The sequence below is a fragment of the Pithys albifrons genome, chromosome 2 (assembly GCF_047495875.1).
Source record: "Pithys albifrons albifrons isolate INPA30051 chromosome 2, PitAlb_v1, whole genome shotgun sequence".
Taxonomy (NCBI): domain Eukaryota; kingdom Metazoa; phylum Chordata; class Aves; order Passeriformes; family Thamnophilidae; genus Pithys; species Pithys albifrons.
Window position 1 is genome coordinate 5,070,834 of NC_092459.1, and position 16,408 is coordinate 5,087,241.

The following is a 16,408-nucleotide window of genomic DNA, read 5'->3' on the forward strand; positions in this document are numbered from 1 at the left end:
AACACAGCTTTAGCTCCTTCAAAAACATATTTAAAAGAAATGCTGCCTCCTGGCTGGTGACAAGTCTTTTCCTTACCAGCCCTCCTTTGATTTCACAGTTCAGATGTTTCCCTTGCAAGGAGATTTAATCCCAGCTTCTGCTTTCAGTGTTTGCCCAATAGAGAAATGGCTTCTAATTAGATGGTTTTTAAGGAAACACTCTTGTTTTTCGATTTTATCAACGTTCTTACTTATTGTGGGTTGTTTGGGTTTTGTTTCATTTTTTAAAAGATTAATATATCTTGGAGTTCTGCTTCACAAATAATTCATGCAGAGGAGAGCAAGCTGGTAGAGGTTCTGCAAATGAAGACTCAGCCTGCACCTTACTCAGCAATTCGTTCAGGGCTTACAAAGTACCTGTGATGTACACAGTGATCTATACCATGTGGAACAGCACGAGGAGCTGTTCTATTGATCTGTTATGCTCCCTTGAGGTGTAGGACTTAGAACACACCTGCTTCCTGTTCCTGTTTTCCTTTCTACGTACCTTAAACTTGCCAAAAGAGTAACCAAGGAAGAGGGTAGTAGTAAATCACTTCATGTCTGACTCCAATTCCACTTTTATGTGCAGCTTTGAAAGCACAATTAGATAAGGAATTTAATATCTGTTACATAATGTTGCCTGAACAGTCTGTAAAAAAGACTCAAAGCCAAATTTTGGTAGGAGATAAGAGAGTTGTGACTTTAATGAGCACCCAGGTTCACCCAGGAATACATTGACACGTGTGTGTGCAAGCTCTCATTTCCGTGGCCTTTATAATGTGGTTTATCCAACCATTACTTTACACATCTCCAGTTCAACCTTTTCCTGCCCTGGTCCCACCCCTGTTCCACTCCCTCAGGATTTGACTCTGGGGTCGGTGAGACCTCCCCTTCATCAGTCCTCCTCTTCCTCAGGCTTCTGGAGTTCTTCTAATGTTCTGACTTCTGGGTCACTCTGCCCTTTGTCTCCTTTGATATTAAACTTTCTACCTTGAAAAAAAGACTAAACAGCTAAGAAATTTGAGCTCACTGTTCTGGCACAGGGGTAGCAACAGAAAGACATTAAACTCAAGCTGCTAGAAATATTAACACACTAGATCTACTTTGCTACAGCTACTGTGTTCCTAAAATCTATAAAATGTGAAAATCAAAAATCCTTCCTGCATCATAATGAGGCCATAGGTGGGTGAGAGCAAGGGCTGGCTCAGTATCAGCATGGGCAGGTGGGGTGTTCTGGTCTGAATGGCCTTGCAGGCACCAGCACCACACACGGCACCATCCAGAGGGTTTGCAGTCTGGATAAAGAATGTAGGGTGTGAGGTCTTGTCTCTGTCTTTCAGGAGTGGAAATGGCCATGTTAACAGAGTAAATTCAAGGCTGATTTCTGACAGTGGCTTTAAAAATAGTCGGGCAAAAGAGACAAAATGTGCTTTACTTGGGAATTGACCAAAGGATTCTTGTAAAGATACTGAACTTGGAGGGATACTTCAAAAGTACAAGTCAGTGAGAAATAGTTGGGCTGGTGGTTCATAAAGCCTTAGTAGAAGCTTGTGCAACACTCATATTTGTTCACTGCTTAATGCTGCTTCCTTCTGTTGTTTTCTGCCTTGAATATTGTTTTGAAATGCAGCTTCCTGTATTTACCTAATTTTGCAGTGCTGCATATTCTGTTTCCTCCTTAAGCTCTTCAGGTAATTTTTAAATTAAAAATGAGATCCTTTTGTTCTGTATATTGGGTAGGATTTGGATTTGGTCTTTTAATATATGGGGGTTTAAGGTAGCACTGCATGTGAATAAATTCTGCAAGCTGCATCAGTAAACTTATGAACTGATTAATGAAGCCACACTCTTCATTTCCCCCCCTCCCCGCCCCTTTTATGCATCACTTATGGTCATGTAACTTATGTAAAAATGAGGGATTATAAACTTTACCACTAATTAATTCAGCCTCATTCCATTTCTAGGTGAGTAACTTTTTTACAGTGTGATTATTTGCACAAGGAGGATATTTTGGTTGAACCCACTGCCAATAGATGGTTGTGACTGCTACTAAATTCCATTATTTTAGAATTGCATTTGAGTTATGCTGTACTGGGCCTTACTTTAATATCAAGGAAGGTCTTTTTCCTTTAAAATGTTAGTGTAAACCTGGGCATTTGCATTAGGTTTGCTGATCTGGAATGCTGATGTGGAATAATGCTGCTTTGGAGTGTCAGGTGCTACAGGGGATGTGGAATTCAGTGATGGTGGAAGGCTCCTCACATCCAGTTATGAGTGTGGGGCAGGAAGGGAGCAGAGAGGGAGGTTGTGCAGGCTCAGCATTGGGGGTGTCAGTGCTGCAGCACTGAGGGTGTGTTGGGGGACTGCGGAGGTGGAGCTGGTTCTGCTGTGCTGGACTCCTCTCTGTGCTTTGCTGTGTTTGCTTCTGTCTCAGAGCAATTGGGATTTTGGCAGAGTATGAGTGAGAAAGGGACTGGATGGCTGCAGGGAGTGCTCACACCATGGCACCCTTTTTTGGGGGGATGAGGGGGAGATGAATTACATCGTGATGAAAACCCCTTTGCATCAACGTGGAATCTGAACTGTGCTGTAACCCAGACATGCTCACCTGTGTCTGCCTTGAGGGAGGAGTTCATAGATGACCTGTCAGCTTTGGGACTCTTGAGTAGGAGGAGGAAGGCAAGACCTGGGGATGTTTAGAAAGGGCTCCCTTTTAAGTATTTACTCAGCAAAGGAAGTAAAACATTATAGAGGCTTAATGCATCCTACAAAATATGTTAAATTTGGACTGAATTAGTTTTCTAAGGAGTCTTTCTGCTGTAAAAGGAAAACCAATATATTAGTTAGGAACCTATTTGTCATCTCCAAAGCCCCAGCTACCGTTCTCTTGTAAGGGGTCTGGCATTCTCTTGCTGACATTTATACCTTGTGGAATCTCTTCTGTATGTGGAGGCTGCCTGGAAGAACAGTGGTACCTGATTTTGGTGATGGGGAAGGACAAATTGCCAATATATTTCATTTATCTAAATGAACATCGTTCTGTCATAAATGTTGAAGTGATGCTCACTGCATTCTCTGTGACATCACAAAAGGTTTAGTGAGATAAAGGAAATAGTCACATGTTGTGTGTGACTATTTACATCAGTTTACTAATAAATTGCTGCTTTCTATTGACATTTTAAGTATTAGAACTGCAAGAGTGTAAGACTACATTTTCATGAAGCACTGGAGATGTAATTGGTTCAAATTAATGTCTCACCTTTATACTGGGGTTAGAGCACTTTAGAGTCTTACTCTAAAATTTAAAGCTTGTCCAGAGGGGAAAAAGATTTTTAAAAATAAAAAGCTTCCTTTTCACAAGATTCAGAGGACAGCCACGAAAGCACAAGCTGAGCATAAATTTTACAGTGTTAATCTTTTTAATACAGAAGAATAGATTTTGGAAATGAGCTGAGACCTAATGATGATTTAAATGTTTAGCAATTGTTGCAAAAATTTGGGTTTATTCATGGAGAATAATGCTGGCAGAAGGCATTGGTTTGTTGAACCTGATGCCGTGGCACGTATGATTTAATCTCATGCATGCACAGGATCTGCAAACATCTGCATGACTTAACAGTGGGTTTGGGGAAGGCATTGAGTCTTGATCTGCAGAGTACATCTGCCCTGCTCTCTGAGCTTTTCATGAGTGGTTAAGCTCATGGGTAGAAACATGTTCCCCATTTGTTTTGGTCTGGCTTCACCTTCCAGGCCCTGCTTCTTGTCTTCTCTTTCTGTTCTAGAGTATTCAGCCCCCACCCCGAAGACACCAATGCACTGTGATCAAGCAGCCTTTTGGTCTTTTTGCTGAACAGAACAAGCTCTTTATGGCTTTCACTGCATTTTCTCCAGCCTTTAAGTCAATTTTGTGGCTCTGTTCTGCAGTAGGTCAGTTTTTCAACACCTAAAACATTTGTGCACAGAGGAAATCGATGGAATATTCCAGCATAGGTCCCACCAGTGCCATTTACAGAGGGTAAAAATCACTGATTCCTACTCACTGTCCCCCTTTTTACACATCCAATGATCAATTTACTCCTTTTATACCATGAAGTTGGGCTTGGGAGCTCTTGTTGCTTGACTCTTCTCAGCCTTTCAGCTTTCCATGAGGGGATTTTCCATCCTGAATGTCAGCCTTCCTCATTCCCACCTCCCCTGGGTCCTGCTTAGCTTTATAGAAAGTTCTTACAGCCAGGCAGAGAAGCCAGCACTGTATGTATGACTTGTTCAGTCTGTGACCAGTGATTTATGTCAACATTTTGCTTCCAAAACTTTGGGAGGATTCCCTCATTAGAAACACTCTGATCATACCAAATTGAGAATTACTCGAACAGATTAGATACTCCTCAATTAATCTGCCTATTAGCCCATGTAATATTTGCTGTCTGAATACTGTACAGTGAGAAAGTTGTGAAGTATTTTGTCACATGCTGCTTGAAAATCTATTACCTTATCAATCAAATGTGTAATCCTGTCAAGAGAATGAGATCAGGTTTGTGTGATACAGCCAATTTTCTAGAAAATCATTGTATTTCTTCTTATCTCTTTGATTCATGATCAGTTTAGTTAGATACCATCTTTCCATTTTCACTTGGGCTTGATGTCAGGTGCATGCCCTGTAATTACCCAGTCATTTCACTTGCCCTTTGATGACTGTCATATTATCGGCACTCTGAAATACCCACATTATTAAAAATGAATGGCAGCAGGGCAGGGACTTCTGGGCTTTCTGGAGATGGTAGAATGTGAGGTTACCTCTGGAATTCAAACCCCCTTATCCTATATTCCCTCCAGGTAATGAGTTTGGACTTGTTAATCTCCCTAGGGGATATCTCTCACTAAACAGCAAACAGAACTGTGAGCCATTCCCAAGCTGCCACATTTTCCCTAGAAAGGCCATGTGTAGCCTTTTTATCATAGAATGCTGAGGGTTGGAAGGGACCTTAAAGATCATTTAATCCCAACTCCCCCTGCCATGGGCAGGGACACTTCTCAGTAGCCCAGGTTGCTCAGAGCTCCATCCAGCCTGGCCTCAAACACTTCCAGGGATGGGGCAGCCACAGCTTCTCTGGGCATCCTGTGCCAGGGCCTCACCACCCTCACAGGGAAGAATTTCTTCCTAATATTGAACCTAAATTTCCCTTCTTACAATTTGTCCCCATTCCCCCTTCTCCTGTCACTTCAGTTCCTGATGGAGAGTTCCTCTCTGGCTTCCCTGTAGGCCCCTTACATACTGGAATGAGCTCGGGGAGGTCTCCATGCAACTTTCTCTTCTCCAGGCTGAACAGGCCCAACTTCTGCAGCCTGAAATGTTTCAGCACGTGAAAAGCTGGGCATAAACTGAGGCAGGTGATATTGAACTTGGTGCCAACAAGTAACAGAGCACTGCATTCACTGGGCATGAAGAGAGAGAACTCGGCCAAAGATGATCTTTTCTAATGGAAAGGATATTCCATTAGAAGGGCTTGGAAGTTTAGGCTTGCTTTCTGAGAGCTGATGATTGTTCCTTTAGTGGAGGGATAGTGGTTCAGGTAAAGCATAATGCTTGTGATTCTCTGAGCATTTGGTGCATCCCCTTCCCTGTTCAGTTCCCTGATCCTTGCTTGGGTGTTGTCCACCAGCACAAGGACATTGCACTAGAAATTAGATACAGCTTTGCTTCAGTTCCCAAGATGTGGAGAGGAAATGTTTCCTTTCTGTCTGTAAAATCAATTGCTAACATGTATTGTTTTTAATGAGGTGAGAAGTTGATGCTTATTTAGGAGTGTCACTGGTGACCTTGGGTCGGTGTTTGCTTTGTAGCCACAAAAATGCAGGAAAAGGTCACCAATTCTGTATGATGGAGGTGATTGTATTGCCTGTGGAGTGAAGCATGACTATGCAACACTGAGCTTAGCCCCTGTTGTCATCACAGTTATTACTCTGCTTACCAGTGACATGCTGAAGTTGCCTCTCAAGCTGTTAAAAACCCTGAGTTGCTACTGCTGTTCCCTGGACAGGTCATGGGAGAGTTTGATACTGTGTATGTATTTTGCTGTATAAGTATGAATCTTGCTGTGTTAGATCTGGGCTATGTATGAACACCAAAGGAAAAAAGAAGGCTGCTCAAACCTAACAGATTATGAAATGAGAAGCACCAGGAAGCATTTCAAACCTTCACTGTACAGACCACCACTAATGAAAAATTCAGAGGCAAATTTGACTTTGTGGCAGCACTGGAGCTTCTTCAGCTACTAACTGAGCCAAAACACTTAGATCTGTGTGTAAAGCTGCTTCTGATTGAAGCAGAATTTGTTTAGATAAAGAAAACTGGAATTTGTTACTTTTTAAGAAATCTGCCAGTGAAACAGGACTTAGTAAAAGTAGTGTGTGTTATCAAAAACAAAAACAGCAGTGACCATCAAAGGGAGAGTTGTTTTTCAGGGTAGTCTGCCACTTTGGTTTTTCTTTCCAGACTTCCACAGCTCTGCTGAGGAGCCTGTGATGGCAGCTCTTGCTTTCAGAAGTTCTAACCTCAGCGAGTGTTTAATCATGCCTCAAACAGCTTGGCTTTTCAGAGGAAAAATGGTGTTTCTGTTCTGGTATCGCTGTCCAGCTTAATGTAATGAGTGATGGGAACACCGTGCCTGGGACACATCCACCTGCCTCCCTCTGTGCTGGTTTCCTTCTGGCTGTTTCTGCAGTCTGAAGTTATCAACCCAGAACACTCGCTGACGGTCAGAACTTGCTGCTGCCTTCCTGTACCTGCTGCCATCTCCCACTGAAAGCAAGCTCAGTCCCTGCTTCTGAGCCGGCTTCAAATGGGAAACAAGGGAGTAAGGGATGAGTTGAAGGGTCTCATTCAATTTAAAAGGCCTTTATTACCATGGCACTTTGTAAAAATGTCCAAGGAGATACAGCATCATTGTCTTCCTACAAACCTGGCACAGGTTGCAGCCTGCCAGGTCCTGCCTGCATATTCTGTTTGTGGGTTTATTTCCTATTCCATTATACCCTTTTCAGTGGTGACAGGGAGCCAGTGTGGTTCTGAGACCTTGCCCTTTGCATTTGAGACAGCAGAGAAAAGCTTTGGAATCAGTTTATTCTTGGGGTGGTGGTGGTGTTGGTTTTGGTTGGTTGGTTCGTGTTTTTTTGTTTGTTTTTTTTTTTTTTTTCCTGCAGAGACATTATTTGAGAACCTGGGCAAGTACCTGAAGCCGTTTGTGCCTTTTCTGTCTCTGCTGCTCAGACGTGCTGGTGCTGGTGGAGCGGGACTGGTGCGTGGCTGTGGCTGCTCTGCTGGACCATCCCTGCAGCTGTGGAAAGCAGCGGCTCATGCTGGCGCTCGGTTTGTCTGGACTCCTCCAAGGGCAAGCTGAAGTGTAACGAACACTTAATTAGCTGCTCCAGTTGCACTGTGCTAAGCTCAGCCTTAGCACCTCGCTGCAGTTAATTAAAGACGGGGTGGCTGAGGTTTTATTAGCACAGCGTGTTTGCTGCTGGATGGAACAACGGGAGAAAGGTGGAGGACTTGTGCAAGTTGTCAGGGGTAGGCGATTACCTGAACACAGTGAACAGCCCCACTTGGAGATCACTCTCCTTCCCAGGTGAGCCAGGGGAGAGTCACACCAGCGAACAAGAGAGTTTGTATCATTATCAGGCTGCTGAGCCAGTCTGTTCCCTGCATTTCTTAAAGCTTTTAGGAAGAAAAATCTCTGAGCAGATATGTGCACATGATTCATTTGGCAAAAGCACTCAGCCAACTTCCCAGAGGGGAACTAAAATAATTTCCACATACAAGTAAAGCAAATAGCCTGTGTCTTGTTCATCCTACCAAGTATTATTGAGTAGTGCTGAGTAAGAGATCCTTGCAGAGCCTTGATGAAAGGTTGGCAACTCACCCCACTTGGTCTCGATTATTGCAGCGTGGTTTTGTAATACTGAATTGCCAGGCTTTTAGTAATCTTCACAGGCTGTTCAACCTGAGCCACTAAGCCTAAACTAAAATGTTTAAAAACTGCAGCTCATGCTCTTAAATACTCTGTAAGAACTGGAGACAATTTCAATAAATGTTAGGCTCTTCCTGTTAATGTGTAGAACAGACATTACCTCCTAAGATCCAGCTGAAATGTTCCACTGTGGTGGTATTTGAGACTAGTTATATCTGGCTCATCTTTGTTCCATATCCAGTTTTACAACTACCAGATGACACCCTAATGAAACATCAAAGAAACCCTGAACGGTTGCACTGAAGTGCTCTCTGAATGTTGTACCCAGTGAGGTACAGAGCTCCCACGCTGGATATGAAGAAATTCTGACCATAGGGCAAATGTGGCTTTCATCTTTTAGACACTGCAGCAGCAGTGTGGCACAAATCCCAACTTTCATTTAAAAAATAAAGGGAAAAAGCTGTTTATTGGGTTTTTTCAAGATAGTTTCCTAAACTATCTTGAGCCCTTCTGTTCTTTACTTAATAGTACATTTGGGAAAACAGATGAAGAAGAAACAGTCTTGCTGAATAAAATCTAAAATTACTCTAAGATTTTTTTCCAAAATGGGAAGGGAAGTACTTTGGAAGTTACTGAGCATTTAAGTACTAGCAGTAAATTTTTGGATTTGCAAGAGAAGCTGGTTGGATGGAATGAACACACTTCCATCCATGGCTGGGATGAAACATGAAGTTGCCATTCATGCAGTGTTGTTTCTTCATCAGTCATGACAAAATTAATCCAATCTGGATGCTGAATCTAGATCTATAAATATATTTATTATAATATAACAAGAACTTAACAGTAAACATAAACTATATACAATACCATTACAGATAACCCTGTTTTTAATATTATTCACAGAAATAGCCAGTTTTGTTCCAGTGTGAGAAATGAAGAAATAAGCTAAATTGGAAATGTCGAATGTGTTTCGGTCTTGTTGACAGGCAGCACCTCCTTTGGAGGTAGACACACACCAACACTAAAATTAGTCCTGCCCCAGGCAGTTAGAAACTTGTGCTCCAATCTTTAGGTTCACACTTGCACCCTGTTTGACATAAATACTTTAAATGACATACTAGTATATAATTTTGTTGTGCTTATTATTTTTTCTTTAAAGAATAAATTAAACTGCATAACAAAGGCTGGAACCTCACTGTCAAAATGAGAGAGATGAGTCACCCTATAGCCTGACTCAGCTGATTTGAGCACTTTTTCTTTAAATACTGCAAGATACAAATTTCTTTTTTTTTATTTTATAAATGATTATTAATAAAATAAGATGATTAGCTAACCATCTGCATTGATTTCCCCAAAGCTGTAGGCAGACCTCCCTCTGTATAAAAAGGCTACTGTATTTGGTATGAAATTCAACTAGATATTGAATGCTAGATCTCACCCATGCCCTGTACAGGACCCTCCTTCTTGAATTACTGGCATGGCATTTGGGATTTGAGTCTGCAAAGGCAAGTATGGCAACTTTTTCCCCTCTCCTTGGAAAGAAATCAGACAATCCTTAGCTTGGGGTTGCTTCCTACTGGTGAATTTTAAGATTCTTTCCCCTGCCCCCTCTGTGTTACCCAGTCCATCTCCCATTTGATCCTTTTATGTATAAATTTATAAAGAATTTCCACATCACAATGCTCTCTGGATAGACAATATTTTAATATATATAAAAATATAACCCCTGTGCTGTGCATATACTTACAATTCTACATAGTAATAATTTGAAGTCTCTTACACTGGGCTTAAGTCTATGCATTTTTCTACGATGGGCTTAAAACTTGTATGTTTAAAGTCTGTAAATAAGAGTATTACAAGGTTTCCACACCTGGGGGGAACTTGAAAAATAAAGGGAAATAAAAACTTCTCAGACTTTACATAAAAGATAGTGGCATGTATCCCAAAGTAAGGAATTTTGGTTGAGAGCCAAAGGGAGTGTGCAGCCACAGGAGGCATCTTCTGTTTGATGACAATGTGGAAACCCCACACTATGCTGTGCGTTTCACTGTGATTCCAGCCAGGACTGAAGAGTGGCTTTATCAGGAGAACGCCTCTGGCTCCCATTCATTTTGCATTATGGGAATCAAGCACTGCCAAGTGCATCAGCAGAAACTGGGAGGGAAAGGTTTAGGAGCCCCCCCACCCGACCTGTAGGCACAGCCACATGTGCCCACACAAGCAGCACCTGCAGTAGAAACTCACTCAACCCAACAGACCTTTTTTAAAAAATCATTTTAAGTGGAATTTATTACCAATGGCTGTTCTTCTCCCCAGTCCCCAGCTCACCCCCCATCTGGGCTCTTCCTAGAGAACTGAAAGGATTGTTTGATCTGATGGAAGACTGACATCAACATAAGCCATCTGTCACTCAAGATTTCTCTCAGTCATTGGTATTGAAAAGCATGTATTTGTTAAAAACAAATGTAGGAATCAAAGTGGTAAGGACACTTTGACCTTTCAAATAGATTGATGCCTAAAGTGTAATAGTAAAACTAATCTGCATGGTTATTTTAAGAATCAAGCTTGAGCTCTAAAGTAAAATGCAGATTATTTTTTCCTCTCTTCCCCAGCTTAAAAAATATGAGAAATTCTATTGCACCTGGGTTGACCAAAAGCCGATGTCCAGAACAAGTGCCACTATAACATCTAGTGACACCCTTGCATTATTAAGTTACAATATCTTACATAGCACGGAGCTCTCTGCTCCTTGTTCACCAAAAGGTGAGGATGATTTTTCTACATTCAATGTAGACACTATTCAAGACTTTAGAGCAATATGTTCACTGGCTGGCTTTGCTGCTTTTGTTCCTTAAGTCATAGTATTCCTCTTGCCTGCTTTCAACAGGTACAAACAGTTCTCCATCCGACTCCTGGGGAACATCAGCCGCTCTGAATGTACTTCTTGATTGCTACGCAGCCGTGTCGAAAAACAGGGCAGGGCATATTTGGTAGAAGAGTCCATGTATTTGTTTTAGGGTCATAGGCTTCCATGTTTCCCAGGGCAGGTCCTTCGCTGCTGACGATCCCACCAGTGGCATAGATTTTTCCATCCAGAACCACAGCGCTGTGGGAGTTTTTTTTAACAAAAAAAAAAAGTTTTAGTTAGTTGTCTTACTGAGCAATTTTCTTTTTTAGGCTCAAAACAAACCCAATCTTTTGTAAGAAGGGGAAACAATGAATACATCTTTTACTCTTATCTATATAAAGCTGTGTGGGCATTTCTCTTCCCTCTCCCTTTCCCTCTCCAGAATTAATACTTTTTTTCTGTTCCTGCCAGGTAGGTAAATGTTGTATCTAATGTAAACAACAGAAATAACTCCCAAGTAAGATATTTCTCCAGCCCACATATGAGATCTGCAGCAAAAGCAGGAGGACAATGCATCCCAGTAATACTGTGCACATGCAAAAGCAATCCAAGCAATTTGGGGTCCCTGCCACCTTGGCTGGAATAAGCCCTTGCTGCGAGTTGCTCCTTTAATTATCAATGATGCTGAAAAATGGGGGGAAACCCCCCTTCAAACTGCATTCTGTTGCTTCAGTCCCTTCCATGGTGCAGAAGCCTGGAAGTGCCACTGACTTGTCCTGTGTTCCCTTGGTGGTGTGTCCAGGGAAATTGAACCCAGAGTGCACAGACCTGATGGCTGGGGGGGTGCAGCTGAGGGAAGAGCAAGGGAGCTGTGTGATGGCATCTAAAGAAGACAACAAACCTTACTGCTTTTACAAAGTGGTAGTGTTTGACTTCAGGTATCTCTTGGGCTTATGCCATGGTGCACAGGCTCTGGGTGGAAGGGAAGGTGCATAGGTATGGAAGGTATTTGAAAGAAAAATTGCCCCTTGACCTCTTCTCTTCCACTTTGTCCCATGTAACACCTCATCCTCCTCAACAATCCTGCACAGGGCAGGACATTTGTGGACTACTGAAGATGGACAACCAGGGACCGCTCCCGTGTGTGTGTATGAAAATGGCAGAAGGATGACAAGGGCAGCTGGGTGGGAAAAGCCTATACAGGGCTGTCCTGTGCTCTGTGCTGCTGTCCCACTGCATGGAGGGGAACTCAAAGGTGGAGATGTCCCAGCTTTCTGTTTGCTGGGAAACCCAAATTTGCCCTCCAAGTTGATTTAAAGGTGTTAAGTTGGATGGGTTTTGGTGGTGGCTTTTCTGCTGGCTAGGTCCCTTCTGATAGGTGGTGGATGACTCTGTTGGGAAGGAAAATGGAGACCTGGAGACTGTCTATGTGCCAAAGGATAGCACAGGGAAAAACAGGGAGGGGAAAACGATAAATTAATTGCAGCCACGAAGGTGGCCTAAATCTAACAAGGTAGAGATCCTCTGGGCTTGGTAAAAGCAAAGCAATTTCTTCTGGCTAATTTTGGAGCACTAGGAAGAAGGAGAATAAAAAGTGATAAAGGCAAAAGCCAGAGAGCACTGGAAGACAAAGGACAACTGAGACTAAAATGGCACCGACAAAGCCATGTGCTTCTGAAGAACACAAGACTCTGATGTCCTTGTGGAGAAGCAGAGCCTGAGGTTAAAAATAAACTCAGAATGACAACAGTGAGGACTCAAATAAGCCTAGTCCCTGGGTACTGCCAGGAAATAGGAAATAATGAGAATCTTGTCAAAATAACTGTTAATCTGAAAGGAGGAGGGTGGAGAGAGAGACTTGAAACACTTGATTAGAGCCTATCCACAAATCAGCAAGGCTGGATGATACATAGCCCAGAGTCCTAAGGGAGTTTGCTAATGAACTTACTGAACCACTGGTAATTATTTTTGAAATGTCAGGGACAAACGGGGAAGAAGAAGGACTTGAGTAAAGGAAGTGTCATCCTGAAAGATGGCTTTGAAAGAGAAGGAGCCCACGTCCAAAAGAGCCAGAGCTGGTGGCAGAGAGGCACTGACCAGCAGGAACTCCTGCCAAGGCTCGGTCCCTATGGCCAGGAGGAGGTAGAGGTGGCAGAAGTTCCTCCCAACACAGTAAATCAGACAAATGTGCAAACTAAGCCACAGTTTTGGACTTGGGATATTTGTTGAGGAGTGGGAAGCCCATTTCTGTCCTGGAACAATTTAGAAGCAAGACAGGCTGGGCATTACAGCTTGCAAAATCCAGTCTGAGGAGGGGGGACGATGGTCCCATTCCAAGCTCCACAGCCCTGATGAGGTGGAGGGGTTCCTGAAACCCGCAGGATGAGAGTTTAGAGATGAGGCCAAGGAATAGTGATTGCTCTTTGTGTTTCCCTTTTTTTTTTCTTGATAGTGAAGCTGAAGGACATGGAGACTAATTTGTTGGGATACAGTTTGGGATGTGCTGGGTGGAAGAGGGTCCAATGTCAGAGGTGGACTGTGGTACAGACCAGCTTTACTGCCTTGGTTATCTAATGAAATGCTGATTAGTCATTAAAACAGTACTCCTACACAATGCTTGATGCAAACAACCCCCCCAGAACAAATGGGTTAATTTATCAGTGTTGTTGGGTCAAGCTGGAAAAACAAAACAAACTCTTGAAGATCCCCAAGAAAGATCTGGTTGCAGAACTGTCAGTACTGGGCAATTGAAAGAAATACTTGTGTGGAGCATGAAGCCTGGGGCTGGCTCCATCAGTGCTGACAGAGGAGGTCTGCTGCCCACAACAGCCTCAGTTAGGCTGTAATTTGCTGGCATGGGCACGCTGGTGCAGACGGCAGCACCTCACCCCCACACCGAGGGCTGACACATGGGCCAGTCTGCCCCTCACTGCTCTTTACCCAGTGAAACTCCTCTGCATGGGCCTTTTGATCTGAGTGGGAAGAACGGAATGGACAGAGGAGAGATTCCATGTGCAGACCTTTCCATCTACACTGTGGTGACCCTGGGAACAAGAGCCAAGCAACCACCAGCCCTTCCTTGCTGGCTCTGTGCTGCATGGCTGAAATCTGGCCTTATGTCCTGGTATCTCCTTGGGAATTTCATGTTAGTAGAATTTCTCAAGCAGAGTTTTAGCTGCCCACTTTTCATCTAGTGGTGTGTCTTCTGTGGCATGTTCAGTAGCAGCTCCTCTGAGCCAGAGCAGCTGCTCCCCCAGAGCAGCTCAGTAGCCAAGCACACCTTCCCAAAATGGCAGTTCGGGTTCCTCTCCCAGCCCATGCTCTGGATTTGGGGTTATAGTGAGTAGGGGAATGTTGCCCTGATTTTCCAACACCTGGGCACAGCACTGGAAGAAATTTCTGCCCAGCAGCTGGGACAAGCACCTCAGTCCTGGCAGCTTCCCATCGTGGTGCTGTATATTGGGGAAGAAATGGATGCTGAATTTTACCCTCTGGAAGACTATGAATTCTAAATGGTCATTAGAGGAGCCTCTGCCCCCTCCATATGCAATTACCACAGATGGGACTGGCGTAACACTTAGGCTGTGAGTCATGCTGGAGGTTAAGCAAAGCAGAGAGCTGGTCCTGCTACAGAGAAATAGGCAGTTCTGAGTATGCAGCAGGTACTTACGTGTGCAGGGACTTTGGAGACATTCAGTCATCTCTGGGGCTAAAGTGGCGGGTAGGTGCTTAAGATAATTAGGAATTTAGTCCTAGATTGCTGCTGCTTTACAGTATTAAGACAATCACTGCTAATTTCTGGGATGTTTGGGAATAGGAAACTCAAGTGGGCTCTACAACCTTGAGGAAAGTGAGTGGAAAGGAGTATGTTCATTGCTCTTTCTTCATTACTGCAACAGTATTTCTTTTATCCCCTCCCTTCCATCCCTTCAGCTGTAAAAACATCATTACCAAGGTTGACATACAAAGAAAGAAATAATTACAATAATTAGGATGTGAGTTTATTGCTTGGTGCCATTAATCCTGAGAGATAAAATGATTACAGACTGTCAGAGCCTGGGAAGGAAGGAAGGAAGCTCCATGCCACAGAGCCTTGCCGTGGGGACACAAACCCTCTGGCAGCTTTGGGGCAGTGACCTCCCCAGCAGAGGAGCAGCCAGACCTCCACCTCTCTGGCAGAACTCCCAGGGTGAAGGTAACTGGCACGAAAACAGAGATCACTTCAGCCACTCCTTCCAGGAAAATACATTTCAGCAAATTATTACCCTGCAGGCTAATGACCTGACTTTCTACTCAGCAGGTAATTACTGCTGTTTTCTAGAGAGCCTTCTGCCCCATGGTGATACACCCGAGGTGCCAGGGCGTCCTTCACTTCCCAAACTACATGGAATGTCAGAGGATCACACTGTGACTGTCCCCTTGACACTGCCCCGCTAGTCTGGTCCACGTGCTGACCTCCACAGAGCAATGAATCGTTTCCCTTGGAAAATCCTAACAAGGCTGAGGCGTGCCAAGGGCTGGCAGGGACCTGGCTGTCTATGATGGGTGTGCTTGTACAACCTGAAAACCCTTTACATCTCTTCCCTGCCCATCCACTTGCTCAGCCTGAGCCAATAACAGAGAGGATTCCTCTCTCACAGCTGCCTGTTCAAGGACTTGAAGAGCAAAGCAAATCAGTGAACCATAAAATCATAGCCAGGTTAGAAGGGACCTTGAAATCTGGTCCAACCCTTTGTGGGAAAGGGACACTAAAAGAGGTTATCTAGCACCCAGTCCCATTGTATCTTGAAAAGCTTCAGTGAAGGGGCCTCTACCACATCCCTGGGGAGGCTGTTCCAGCGAATGACTGATCTCACTGTAAAAATTTCTTACATCAAGATGTAGCCTCTCCTAGTGCAACTTGTACATGTCTTCTCCCCTTGTGCACAGAGAGCTTCTGTCCTCCTTGTAGCCACCCTTTAAGTGCTGGAATACTCCATGAAGCTCCCTCAAGCCTTCTCCTCTCCAGGAAAAAAGACCCAACTCCTTCAGTCTTTCCTCATCAGGCAGGATCTTCTAGCCCTTCTGTCATCTTCATGACCCTCCTTATGGGTCCCTCCAGTCTGTCTGTGTCTTTTTTGGACTGTGGAGACCAGAAGTGGACACACTACTTCTTGTACAGCCTGACAAGCACTGTGTAGAGTGGGATGATGAAAGTCTCCTGATGGGCAGTAATTTGGAAGCAGCCCAAAGTACAGGATGTCAGCATCTTCTTCTGTAGTATTTGAGAGATGACTGCCTGGGCACTCCTGCTCTAGGACTTCCCTTTCCCAGTCTTGATGACTGGATGTAGCACCAAGCAGTGTGACTAACAGAAATGTTTTTCAGTGTTTATTATTGTTTTAAAATTTCCCTCTCAGTCCTAAAGATCACATCAGCCTTACCAAGAAAAGTAAAAAATAATTGAGAAAAAAATCCTGTCTTGAAATGTCTGGAGATGTGAAAAAATTGGGAGTGACTGAATTAGTGCGTTGTTTTCACTTCCTGAAATTTCAGATCTTCTGAGGCCTCAAACAGCACTCTTCTCCCTCCT

At 43.6% G+C, this 16,408-nt stretch overlaps 1 protein-coding gene across 6 annotated transcripts in view; it reads right to left on the reverse strand.

The window, feature by feature from the left end:
* Positions 1-8,785: 8,785 nt before the first annotated feature.
* Positions 8,786-16,408, reverse strand: part of KLHL29 (kelch like family member 29) — a 399,687-nt gene continuing 392,064 nt past the window's right edge. For all 6 annotated transcript variants that reach the window (XM_071548271.1, XM_071548268.1, XM_071548273.1 and 3 more), the window contains one exon: positions 8,786-11,094. In XM_071548271.1, coding sequence (XP_071404372.1) covers positions 10,911-11,094 — 184 coding nt within the window. In that variant the 3' untranslated portion in view covers positions 8,786-10,910. The remainder of the gene's footprint in view (positions 11,095-16,408) is intronic.